The sequence below is a fragment of the Engraulis encrasicolus genome, chromosome 17 (genome assembly GCF_034702125.1).
Source record: "Engraulis encrasicolus isolate BLACKSEA-1 chromosome 17, IST_EnEncr_1.0, whole genome shotgun sequence".
In the NCBI taxonomy this organism is placed as follows: Eukaryota; Metazoa; Chordata; class Actinopteri; order Clupeiformes; family Engraulidae; genus Engraulis; species Engraulis encrasicolus.
The window spans coordinates 35,655,056-35,668,547 of record NC_085873.1 but is presented as its reverse complement, the minus strand read 5'-3'; the positions used below and the strand labels follow the sequence as shown (position 1 = coordinate 35,668,547).

The 13,492-nt window shown below is 43.5% G+C and overlaps 1 protein-coding gene across 1 annotated transcript; it reads left to right on the top strand.

Annotated features, from left to right (window-relative positions):
• Window positions 1–454: 454 nt before the first annotated feature.
• On the top strand, window positions 455–13,230 carry LOC134467024 (tripartite motif-containing protein 16-like). The gene is made up of 6 exons (XM_063220948.1): window positions 455–1,064; window positions 1,529–1,624; window positions 1,921–2,154; window positions 2,243–2,399; window positions 2,850–2,909; window positions 12,722–13,230. The coding sequence occupies exons 1-6, from the start codon at window positions 459–461 to the stop codon at window positions 13,228–13,230; spliced, it is 1,662 nt and encodes a 553-aa protein (XP_063077018.1). The 5' UTR covers window positions 455–458.
• The last annotated feature ends 262 nt before the right edge of the window (window positions 13,231–13,492 follow it).

Here is a 13,492-nt window from a genome sequence, read left to right as displayed (position 1 = left end):
TCAAAGTAGCCTATGTGAATGGCCTCAAACACTCCATTTCTGCTGATCCTTACATACCCATGATGCACAGTTCAACATGGTGAAGCTCAATCTTGAGCCAAGTGCGTCATACTTGTATAAACCGATAAACTGTGGGATCAATCATGATGAAGAAAGTCATGCTTTTGTTGGGTAGTGCACATGCATACTTTGCAAGTTTGATGCATTATGGTTACTGACAGTGTGCATGCGCGCTGCCTAACAAAAGCACGACTGCTTCCTCACGAACGAACCCTGTGCTTCCAGTTCTACCTGCTTTTGCAGACTCCTCCCACTTTTCTCTCTCTATGTTAGAGGAAACGAAACTGCTGTATGCCCCACTTAGAGTGAGTCTACCTTATGTAAGGTCCGGCTGTGGTACCCATAGATTTCTACATAGAAGATATACAGATCTATGGTGGTGACATTAACAGATTAATATGGCTGAAGCTGTTGTTGATGATAAGGATCCTTTTCGTTGTTCTATTTGTTTGGAGCCTCTGAGGGATCCAGTCACCATTCCATGTGGACACAACTATTGCATGAACTGCATAAGTGGTTGCTGGGATCAAGAGAGTCAGAAGGGTGAGTTGTTCAGCTGCCCTCAATGCAGGGAGACGTTTAGCCCACGGCCTGTCTTGAAGAAAAACACCATGCTGGCTGAGCTGGTGAACCAAATGAGGAAGAGCAGTGGGTCTCCGATTGCTTCTCCTCCTCCTCCTCCTCTTGCTCCGTACGCTGAACCAGGGGATGTGGAATGTGACTTCTGCCATGAGAAAAAGCTCAAAGCTGTCAAGTCCTGTCTGGTGTGCCTGCTCTCTCTTTGTCAGACACACATTGAGCCTCACTACAATGTCCCAGCCTTGAAGAGCCACAAACTGGTGCAGGCGTCCAGACATCTACAACAGAAGATCTGCTCTCAGCACGACAGGCTGATCGAGGTGTTTTGTCGTACTGATCAGAAATGTATCTGCATGTTGTGCACCATGGATGAACATAAAGGCCACGAAACTGTTTCAGCTGCAGCAGAACGGAAGGACAAAGAGGTAAGAGCTTAAATACTGATGTTAACCCGTTAAAACACAACGTTATACATTTGCTGTTGCCAGAATGGCAATGACCAAGTCATAGTGCATTACTAAAGGCCCTGTGTTATGGTATAGTATTTTACTACTTTTCAATGTCTATTACAGCGTGCCACTGGTGGTACGGCGTGCATTATGGGGCTACAAGTTAGCCCAAGTGATTTTCAGTGATTACAAAGAACAACAACATTAAACACCAGAAAAAAACCTCTAAAAATATGCCATCCATATGAGTTCTCTTCATGGAATAATAACATGGCATTGACGTGTGTGTGTGTGTGTGTGTGTGTGTGTGTGTGTGTGTGTGTGTGTGTGTGTGTGTGTGTGTGTGTGTGTGTGTGTGTGTGTGTGTGTGTGTGTGTGTGTGTGTGTGTGTGTACGCGCGTGCGTGCGTGTTTCCAAATGTCAATTTCGATTTAAAATAGACAGAGTTGGGGAAGGCAAGGACAAAATTCCAGCAGAGAATCCAGAATAGAGAGAAGGAACTGCAGGAGATCCAGGAGGCTGTGGCATCATATCAGGTCAGGAATCATTGTGGTGTACTGTATTGTAAATAGAGGGGCACCAAAACATATGTATATATTCACTTATGAATAGGTGATATTTCCAGATTTTTCCATTAGACTTACAGTAAGAAGAGCTAGTAAGAGTGTCTGTTCTGTTCTGTTCTGTTCTGTTCTGTTCTGTTCTGTTCTATTCTATTCTATTCTATTCTATTCTATTCTATTCTATTCTATACTTATTCTATTCTGTTCTATTATTTTCTATTCTATTCTGTTCTATTATTTTCTATTCTATTCTATTCTATTCTATGTAGCGTGCTGCCCAAAAGGCAGAGCGGCACAGTGAGAAGATCTTCAAGGAGCTTCTGGAGACTGTTGAGAGGAGACGCTCTGAGGTGAAAGAGCTGATCAGAGCTCAGCAGAAGGCAGCAGTGAAAGATGCTGAAGATGTTTTGGAGAAACTGGAGCAGGAGCTGGCTGAGTTGAGGAGGGGACATGCTGAGTTGGAGAAGCTCTCACTTGAGGAAGATCACGTCCATTTCCTCCAGGTAGCTTTGGCAATGACAGGATCTTATCACAGGTGTTTTACTTGCATCCTACTGTATATCTGATTGTGATCTCTTCTTTATTTTTAAGAGTTTTCAGGTCCTGAAGTCCTCTGAATCCAAACCTTCCCCCAGCTTCAGTCTCAGTCCACGCATGTCATTTAATGACCTGAATAAATCTCTGTCCGCTTTGAAACGTGAAGTGGACAACCTCTGCCAACAGGACATGATAAAGATATCTGGAGAAGGTACGGTAAATTTGCTGTGGAAATAATGGTAGATTGTTTTGCAACTATTCATAATATGCTCATAAAATGTCATGAAACAAACACAATCACAAATCAGTTAGATAGAGACATTACCTGATAATTCGACTGTCTGTTTTATGAATGAGCCTGTCTCTGATGCTGCAGTCAAGGTTCAGGTTTTTTTGTAATTAACATTGGGACGTAATACACATTCCTCTTTGAAGAAACATAGCTGATGCAACAACAACAAAAGTCCAAGTCATTAATATGTCCCATTGCCTATTTCATGTAATTTCTCAGGTCAACGGATGAAATAATAATTGATTAAATGCATGGAGTTGTTGAACATTTTTTTTCAATATATTTAGTTTTCCTACAGTAAGTACAGTAGGTAGATGCATCTTTATTTTTGTTTGATGGAAGCTTCTACTCTTTGTTTCATTTCTTTAGTGGCCAGTGTGGAGATCATCATTCCACAGGAGCCAAAAACCAGGGAGGACTTTTTAAAGTGTAAGTAGCAAATATTCAGCATGATCAATAATTTGTCAAATGAGCTTGTGAGCATTACGCTGGAATGACAAGTGAAAATTAAAGGTGAATACAGGTCTAAGAGATCTAGTAATGGCAGGAAATGCTGCATACACAGTAGAGACACCTCCATTAGTCATAGCAATACTGTGGAGTTGAAGTGATCAATAGGCCTTTATCATGTATACAAAACACATTAAATACTGCATAAAAAGTGATTTATTTTATATAGGACTTAACCAGTCAACTGTTTGTAGCACACACTACAAGTATGAAATAGGAATAGTTAGGGATGGGGGTGGACCAGTACTAGGTTCGTAGGAGGAGCAGTAATTGGTTAAAATAATAATTGACCAAGAAACAGGGAAAACACCACAGACCAGAATATAAATTTAGATTGCCGGCTTTATCAAATAGTAGAAAGTAGTAAAAGTATTATTTAGAAATTGGATCCTTCAAGACATTACACATACAAAACATTTAACATAGAAAAACATTGCATATGAATGCAAAGTGAATTCAAAAGAATGAATCTGAGTTTTACTCAGTTACCCTTTAAGTAAAGAAAACCATTTTGTATTCTTAATCTCTTTTAGTTCACTTCAACTTATTTAGTTTCAGTAGTTTAGTATCTTAGTTGAGCTCTTATTAGTATTCTAGTTTTAGTTGTTATCCTTTTAGTTATTTGGTATAACTAGCTCTTTTAATTATCCATCTTAGTTGTTATCACTGAGGCCTATTTTAGTAATAACTAAATCAATTGCATTTAGTGTTACACTTTAACCAGTAGGTTACTACAACCAAAAAGCATAGTGCATCTCGCTAAACCCAGTAGGAAAAGTTAACACCAGTAAATGCAATTTCAATCAAGCTTACAGTTAAACACATTCAAATGTGTACATAAACATCAAACATAAATGGTTAAACTGCATCAATGTCCATTAAATCAGTCCTGTAGCGCTAAACAGTTCTTTAGCAGGCGAAAGGGAGATGTTCCCTTTCACACACAGCAGCGCGGAGCAGTCCACGCACTGCGCACGTGATCCAGAGGGGAGAACAACAGCGGCTTAAACTGGAACAGTCTTACCGCGGTTGTTGATTGTTCTCCGCAGGGAAAAGAAAGTGGAAACGCTGAAGCAGTCAGCCTTTCAATCCGGTGTCCACTATCCCGGAATGGGAGAAGAGATGTTTCTTTCGACGTACAAGCACAGTTCACGGTTCCTCCGGTCTCGGGTGGCTCGCCATCTAATGTCAGTGATCACGCGCTGGATGCGTGATCTTCAAAGCAAACTTTACTCTCGACGATTCTCATTCAAAACTCAAGATTAAAACTCTAAACAAAACCACAGTCTATCGACATAGACAGAAGGTAAAACAAAACACTTTCAAACAGAAAATAAATCGTCAAATACTCTTGAAAACTTATCTCTTTTCTCTCACATCACTGGAGCTCCACACGAACGTGGCTTCACCTGTTCTGCCTTCCTCGATTCTGACGAGAATCTTCCGGAACAGAACAACTATCAGCAACGTGATTGGCTGATAGATATGACCTTTCAACTTCAACCAATGATAAAATGAATTACCAAAACCATGAAATAATGTTTTAAATACTATTTATCTATTTTAGATCTCTTTAATATCACAAAAGTAAATTATTAAAATGATGAAATTCTTCCTGCTATTTATTCTATTTATTAACTATTTATTTACCAATGTCTATTTTAACCTGGGTTACACCCTCCCCTCTTAAATCTATGCAAGTCCCTTTGCATAAATTAAACGGTTAGTCTACTTTTGGAAGATGTAGGGGTTAAATGAGGTTCTACCAGGGAACTGGAGATGGCAGTACTTAAACTCTGTAGTAAGTTTTGAACAATTGCCACTAAGGGATTCCCTAGCTCGGGATATGTCAGTTTTCTGGGGGGATCTCTTTGTCTTGTAGATCTTCTCAGTTCAGTCTGGCTTTCTTCATCTTGATCGTTTTGTCTTTCAACAGGTTCTGTGTCATTCTGAATTTCAGGTAAGCTTCCAGCATCAGTTATAACTGCTTCAAGTTCAGTTTCTTCAACAGCTTGGTCTGCTCTCGGTTCAGGTAAGGTTTCTCTTTCAGGTTGGTCATTTACGATCACAGGTTCCACTTCAGGTGCGTGTTGTGTCTCCACTGAGGGTGCATTTTCAGATGAGGATGGACCCGGTTCTTCTGGAGTGTTGCAGGAAACTGCAGGATCTGGACAGGTAAGTGCAACAGGAGGACGGGTCGTTTCTCTGGGAGGCACAGGCACAACGAATTCCTGTGTGGACCTTGTGGTTGTAATGACTGGATCTTGAAAGGAATAAACAAAGTCATCCTCTTCATCAGAGTAGGGCTCTGGTTCTGGTTCGGCAGTGTCAGGGTTTGGGCGTTGACGGGTGCTTGGCCTTCGAGGTTTAGGCACAGGAGGGGGCTCTTCGTTAGAAATGGGCAGGAACCCACAGGGTAGCAGGAGGTCCCTGTGCAGCGTTCTGAGAGGACCGTCTTTGTTCTCGGGCTTGACGGAGTAGACTGGGAGATCACCCTTCCGGCTCACGACGACATGCACAGTTTCTTCCCACTTGTCCGCTAGCTTATGCTTTCCTCTTAGGCGTACGTTTCTGACAAGCACTCGGTCACCTACATCCAAGGTAGATTCAGTAACACGTTTGTCGAACCTGACTTTGTTCCTTTCGGCTGCTTTGGCAGCGTTTGTCCTTGCAAGTTGGTAACTCTCCCGAAGGTAGTTTTTCAGGTTTCGTACATACTGGGAGTGAGACTTCTGTTCCCTCTGGTTCAATGGAACATTGAAGGCAAGGTCAATGGGTAACCGTGGCTGCCGCCCAAACATAAGTTCGTAAGGCGTGAACCCGGTCGTGTCATGTTTAGTGCAATTATAAGCGTGCACTAGAGGCTTTACAAAGTCTCGCCAGTGGGTCTTGTCTTCAGCTTTGAGTGTACCAAGCATGCTTAAGAGTGTACGATTAAATCTTTCGACAGGGTTACCCCTGGGATGGTAGGGTGTTGTTCTTACTTTGTGTATACCAGCAAGGTCACAGAGTTCTTGAATTGTCTTTGACTCGAAGTCTGGGCCCTGGTCGCTGTGCAGCTTTTCAGGAAACCCATAGTGGACTATGAAGCTTTCCCAAAGGCACTTAGCAACTGTACGAGCTTTCTGATTCGGAGTCGGGATTGCCACTGCATATTTCGTAAAGTAATCTGTTATGACAAGTACATCTTTGGTGTTACTCCGATCTGGTTCAATGGAAAGGAAGTCCATACAGACTAGTTCCAGAGGTCGGGTAACAATGATGTTGACCAAAGGTGCCGCTTTCTCTGGCGGGGCTTTACGACGTATACAGCGGTCACAATTCTTGGTTCTCTTCTCAACATCTTTGATCATTCTTGGCCAGAAGAATCTGGATCTGGTGAGGTCAATGGTTCGGTCAAAACCTAAATGACCCATGTCATCGTGAAGGCTTGTCAGGACCATGTCTCTGTACTTTTCGGGTAAGACTATTTGGTAGTGGGTTTCATCGCCAATCTGCCTTCTCCTGTAGAGGATGTCATCTCTCAGCTCCAACTTGTTCATCTCTCGCAGGTAGATAGGAAGGTCGGGCAGCTCCTCCTTGACAGCTGGAGAAGGCGTCTCCCCAGTGTCCATCAGATGGAGGATTTCATAGATGGCAGGATCTGCTCTCTGTTGCTCCCGCAAATCCTCCTCTGATACACTGGGAATGACAGGAAAACCATCGCAGCTCTCCAAGCTTTCAGGAATAGCTGTAGCCGTCATGGCAAGAGATGTGACAAGAGGGATGATGGAACTTCTCTCGTTGGTTCTCACAGGAGTGCAGACTAGATGCTTCTCACAAATTGCAGTAACAGTCTTGGCAGAGACACTAGTGAACTCATCAGACTCAGGTAAGTGTTGGTGAATGAATTGACTAATTCGCTCTTCTTCTTTCTGAGAGACTAGATCATTGACAGGTCCAGCATGTCGACGTCGTGAGAGGCCATCGCCATCGAGGTTCCGTTTCCCTGCTCGGTACTGAAGCTGGAAATTGAAGTTGGAAAGGGCAGACAGCCAGCGATAACTCGTTGCGTCCAACTTAGCTGTGGTGAGCAGGTAAGTTAGGGGGTTGCTGTCTGTAACGACTGTAAAAGAGACGCCGTACAGGTAATCTGCAAACTTCTCTGACACAGCCCACTTCAACGCGAGGAATTCCAGTTTATGAGCTGGGTAACGGGACTCACTCTTCGACAGTCCACGGCTGGCATATGCAATGACTCGCATGACTCCCTCCTGCTCCTGGTAGAGCACTGCCCCAAGCCCAGTTGTACTTGCGTCTGTGTGTAACACATACGGCAGCTTGGGGTTGGCGAATCCTAACACAGGGGCAGTAGTGAGTTTGTCAATGATTGTCTCGAATGCGGTCTGGCATTTATCCGTCCATCTCTCTCCAAACGGCTCTCTCGGCTTGAAGTACTCACTACTGGTCTCTTTCTGCTTGTCAGTCTTTCTGAGTGGTGGGTACCCAGCAGTGAGGTCGTTTAATGGCTTTATGATCTTGGAGTAGTTCTGGATAAACCGCCGGTAATACCCAGCAAATCCTAAAAATGAGCGTAGCTCTTTCAGGTTCATTGGGGTAGGCCAGGTCTTTAAGGCCTCGATCTTCTCAGGGTCGGTCTCGACACCATTCTCAGACACTATATGTCCTAAGTACCGAACTGAAGTTTGGAAGAATTTACATTTCTCCAAGGAGAGTTTCAAACCGTACTCCTTCAACCGGTTCAGGACATGAAGAAGGCGCTTCTCATGCTCTTCAATAGTGTCAGAGAACACTATCAGGTCATCCAGAAACACGAGGACTTCTTTGAGGTTGATGTCTCCCATGCACCGCTCCATCAGCCTTTGGAAAGTGCTGGGAGCGTTAGTAACGCCCTGGGGCATCCTATTAAACTCCCAGAACCCCAACGGACAGACGAAGGCTGTTTTGGGTTTGTCGGTTTCTTCTACCTCGATCTGATAATAACCGGACTTCAGGTCCAGTACGGAGAACCATTTAGAGCCTGTGAGTGCAGAAAAGGCTTCCTCCAGGTTAGGCAGCGCGTAAGCATCCTTGATGGTTTGGAGGTTTAACTTACGGTAATCGATGCAGAGCCTCACATCTCCGTTCTTCTTCCTGACGACCACGATGGGCGAGGAGAAAGGCGACTCTGATGCACGGATTACTCCTGCTTCACTGAGCTCTTGAAGGTGTCTCCGGACTGCGTCCAGATCTTGCGGACGTATCGGTCGAGGTCGGTGCTTGAAGGGAGTACCATCATTCAATTTGATTTGATGTTTCACTTTATCTGTTCGTCCAAAGTCTGAATCATGTAGAGCGAATACTTCGGGCATAGCACACAGCTTCTTCTTTATTCTCTCTCTCCATTCAGTTGGCAGTGGAGAGCCATCGAAGTTCAAGTTCAGCTTTACACTGTTCAGAGGCTTTGGGACGCTGGAGTGTGCTGGCTTAGCAGGGCTTTGCTTGCTTGCGACTACTTCCTGCAGGGCATGAATTTCAGCTATGACACTCTTTGCTGGAATGATGATGTCATGCTTACTCTCATTGCGCAGCACAACTGGCAGTTTTCTAGGTGTATCGTCAGGTAAGGTGAGCAGACAGCTTATGGCTAGCAGGCCTCCAGGTAAGGATGATGAAGGTGGTTCGATCACGACCCAGCGGTCTAGAGCTTGACTGTTGACATGAGCTAGTCCTTCTACAACGCAGCTTTGTCCAGCCGGGATGACCTTCGGCTCCTTTCCTGGTAGCTGTACTAGTCCCAAGCTACTGTCCGCTCTTTGCTTGTTTCTCTGCTGCATTACTTTCAGGACAACTCTGTACCCATATGGGAGGGCTTGAAGATCGGTGTTCACACTGCAGCAGTTCTCATACACCAAGTCCAAGGTGTTGGTACCTATCAGGAGTTGGGACTGTGTATTTGATCTTGTGTTCGGGACAACTAATGCAAGTGTGGACACTGAGATTTCAGATCCAAAGCAGGACTTTGGGAAGGTGATGTTAATTTCAATGAAGCCTGAATAGGGTACATTTTGACCGTTCGCAGCCTCAACTTCCAACAGATCATTCAGGGGATGAATCTTCAAGTGAGGGAGGTTGCTCTCATAGAATGATTGCGACACTGTAGTCACTTGAGATCCTGTGTCAAGTAGGCAGTTACAAGACTGTCCATCAATGAGTACATGAGCAGTGTACTTAGCTCCAATCAATCCTTTTGGAATTCTTGTATCACTGGATCTTGTGTGTCTGTATCCAATGTCAGAGGTGGGACTGTCATAACTGGTTCCAGCTCTCATTTGTCCCACAATGAGGGCTGAATTCAGTTTAAATGCTGGGACGAGGCAGGATCATTCTTACTGTCCCAAAGGGACTGTTTCTCTTTCAGCTGTTCTTTCTTGGTGGCTACTAATGGTGGGTCTGGTTCATTTGGACACACGGTGGCAATATGTCCATCTTCACCACACTGAAAGCAATACCATGGCCTTGGTCTGTTGCTGGGCCGATGGTTTACAGCTGAGGGACTGTCAGGCTGCTTGTTCTTGGGTTGGCGCTTTGCACCTGGCTTTGGTGCATTGGCCTTGGTCTTCTGTGGTACTTGGGCTTTTCTGCCAGTGAGCTGACTCTGGAGCTTGGCTACTTGTTTCTTTAGTTCTGAGACAACAGTGTCAGGGGAAGACTCACTGGACTCAGGTTTTTGTGTCTTTAATCTGGTGAGTTGACTCTGCAGCTCAGTGACTAGCTTTCTCATTTCTGCAACATCGTTCTCTACTGTTGGGGGTCTTTCAACAGAGCTTGCATCTAACAGGTGTGTGTTGGCTTTCTGCTTCACTACACCAAGATGCTTCTGTTTACGAGATTCTGTGGCACTTTGTTTATCCTCCTCTACACGAAGCTGCAGCAGCAACTCGGAGAATGGAGGGGGTTTGTCTCTCTTACGTTCAAGCTGAAGGTCAACAATCATCACATTGTCCCAGCACCCACGGCAGAACTGACGTAGTAGGTGCTTATCAACTTCGCCAGCAGACACGCCTCCTCTTTTCTGTGCTTTGGCAAGGAGTGTCTGAAGTCTGTGTAGATACTGGGAGGGTTTCTCTCCAGAGTCTTGGAACGTGCTGAGGAATGCTGCAAAAAGCTCGTCTCCATCCTCAACTGTCCCGTAGGCTGACTCTAAGAGGGTGAGGTAGGCAGCTGGCAAGGCATTTGGGCCTAAGGGCTTCACCACATTAGCTGCCGGTGGCACTAGGCTGTCTAATATCTTCCTGGAGCGCTGTAAGTCAGATAGAGCTGGATCCTTGAGAATGAGTTCGACGCTGTTACGCCATGTGTCAAAGTCTGTTTCATGATTCGGGCAAGGTAATTTGCCTGAAAATTGTCTCAGTCTGAATGACCCGTTCATCAATGACACTGGAGCTTCGCTCCTCACCACATGCTCGACGACCATTCGTTGCACCTCTGGTGGGTTAGCGTAGCTCATGGCAGCTGGGGGAACTTCACTCTCTTTAACATTACTGAATACGATCGACTTTGTTGGGCTCTGGAGGGATTCAGCTTGCTCTTCAGTCTTATCAGGAGAATCACGTTCAGTTGGTTGCAGTTTGGGAACTGCTGGTTGTGGTTCTTCGCTCTGAGCCTCCATGTTGGATGACTCGGTGTCATGTTCATTCACAGGCTCTGGGCTCACAGCTGCTCCAGTTCCACTGCATTTCAGTAGCTGTTCATTCAGGATGTCTTCATAGGATTTTCCACTCAGTCTTGCTACTTTCTGCAGTTCACTCAGGAAACTCTGGGTGGCGCTCTCAGTCACAGTGGGGACGTATTCACTTGACAGGGCTTTGATGTAGAAGGTGACTTCACTTGGGCTCTTATAGCTATAGGGAAGTATGGGTTCCAGGTCAGTGACTGCAGCTCCACTATCATACTCTACAATGGCATGTTCGTGGTAGGGGGAGTCAGGATCATCTATTTTAATAACTCTCGCTATATGCCCATATGTTTTCAAGAAGTCAGTGACTTCATCATCTCGCTCTGTTCCTGTTAATCCGCTAATAATGACTGAGTTTGGCACTTTAATGTTCTCTCTATCAACTATCTCCATTTTGGCCGGACTTGGTCTAGTTAAGGTCTGGGTGCAAAATTAAGTTTATTTTAATCAATAATTCTCGCTATTTTAACGCAAAACCACTCCTGGCTGGCTCGCCACAGTTTATGTAGCACACACTACAAGTATGAAATAGGAATAGTTAGGGATGAGGGTGGACCAGTACTAGGTTCGAAGGAGGAGCAGTAATTGGTTAAAATAATAATTGACCAAGAAACAGGGAAAACACCACAGACCAGAATATAAATTTAGATTGCCGGCTTTATCAAATAGTAGAAAGTAGTAAAAGTATTATTTAGAAATTGGATCCTTCAAGACATTACACATACAAAACATTTAACATAGAAAAACATTGCATATGAATGCAAAGTGAATTCAAAAGAATGAATCTGAGTTTTACTCAGTTACCCTTTAAGTAAAGAAAACCATTTTGTATTCTTAATCTCTTTTAGTTCACTTCAACTTATTTAGTTTCAGTAGTTTAGTATCTTAGTTGAGCTCTTATTAGTATTCTAGTATTAGTTGTTATCCTTTTAGTTATTTGGTATAACTAGCTCTTTTAATTATCCATCTTAATTGTTATCACTGAGGCCTATTTTAGTAATAACTAAATCAATTGCATTTAGTGTTACACTTTAACCAGTAGGTTACTACAACCAAAAAGCATAGGGCATCTCGCTAAACCCAGTAGGAAAAGTTAACACCAGTAAATGCAATTTCAATCAAGCTTACAGTTAAACACATTCAAATGTGTACATAAACATCAAACATAAATGGTTAAACTGCATCAATGTCCATTAAATCAGTCCTGTAGCGCTAAACAGTTCTTTAGCAGGCGAAAGGGAGATGTTCCCTTTCACACACAGCAGCGCGGAGCAGTCCACGCACTGCGCACGTGATCCAGAGGGGAGAACAACAGCGGCTTAAACTGGAACAGTCTTACCGCGGTTGTTGATTGTTCTCCGCAGGGAAAAGAAAGTGGAAACGCTGAAGCAGTCAGCCTTTCAATCCGGTGTCCACTATCCCGGAATGGGAGAAGAGATGTTTCTTTCGACGTACAAGCACAGTTCACGGTTCCTCCGGTCTCGGGTGGCTCGCCATCTAATGTCAGTGATCACGCGCTGGATGCGTGATCTTCAAAGCAAACTTTACTCTCGACGATTCTCATTCAAAACTCAAGATTAAAACTCTAAACAAAACCACAGTCTATCGACATAGACAGAAGGTAAAACAAAACACTTTCAAACAGAAAATAAATCGTCAAATACTCTTGAAAACTTATCTCTTTTCTCTCACATCACTGGAGCTCCACACGAACGTGGCTTCACCTGTTCTGCCTTCCTCGATTCTGACGAGAATCTTCCGGAACAGAACAACTATCAGCAACGTGATTGGCTGATAGATATGACCTTTCAACTTCAACCAATGATAAAATGAATTACCAAAACCATGAAATAATGTTTTAAATACTATTTATCTATTTAAGACGGTTTTAATATCACAAAAGTAAATTATTAAAATGATGAAATTCCTCTTGCTATTTATTCTATTTATTAACTATTTATTTATGAATGTCTATTTTAACCTGGGTTACATGTTCTTTTTATATCCACTCCAGATTCCTGTAATCTGACATTCAATCCAAACACGGCACACTACTGTCTCACACTGTCTGAAGGGAACAAGAGAGTGACAAGAGGAGGGTGGCAGTGGCACCCAGATCATCCAGACAGATTTATAGCATATGCTCAGGTGCTGTGTGAACAGGGCTTTAGTAAACGTGTTTACTGGGAGGTTGAGCTGAAACAGAATTATTCTTGGGTTGGAATTGCAGTAGTCTACAAAAGCATCAGCATGGGATGCAATTTTCTAAACGATATGAGAGCCTGGTGTCTACAATGTAAAGATGGACAATGCACTTTCTGGCACCTGGGTAAACAAACTGGAATCTCCGTAATTCCCACCTCTAGAATAGGAGTGTATGTGGACCACAGGGCAGGAACTTTGTCCTTCTACAATGTCTCTGACTCAGTGACCCTTCTACATTCTGTTAAAACAACATTCACTGAACCCATTTATCCTGGCGTCTGGGTGCATGTTGGTAGCTCACTACAACTTTGCTCTTAACATTCAAAACATTCAGTTTATACTTTCAGTTGGTTTGACTACCCCTCTGGTTGTGTTAGAAACATGGTACAGCTTGTGGTGTTAACGGTTAAATTGACTGCCACCACAAAAAAGATAATAATACATTAAAAAAACTGATTTCCATATCTTTTGATTAATACCTTTTAGACATACTTTTGAAACATTTCCAAAGTGATTTAAATGTTATTATTCCTTTTTTGTTTTCTTTTTTTCTTGTCTTGCACCAATTTGTTTTATTAAT

What these genes read in the sequence shown, in the direction of transcription:
- LOC134467024 (XM_063220948.1), top strand. Translation starts at nt 459, where the DNA reads ATGGCTGAAGCTGTTGTTGATGATAAGGATCCTTTTCGTTGTTCTATT. An exon ending in CAGAACGGAAGGACAAAGAG is followed by an intron (nt 1,065 to 1,528) that starts GTAAGAGCTTAA and finishes GATTTAAAATAG; the next exon opens with ACAGAGTTGGGGAAGGCAAG. An exon ending in AGGCTGTGGCATCATATCAG is followed by an intron (nt 1,625 to 1,920) that starts GTCAGGAATCAT and finishes TATTCTATGTAG; the next exon opens with CGTGCTGCCCAAAAGGCAGA.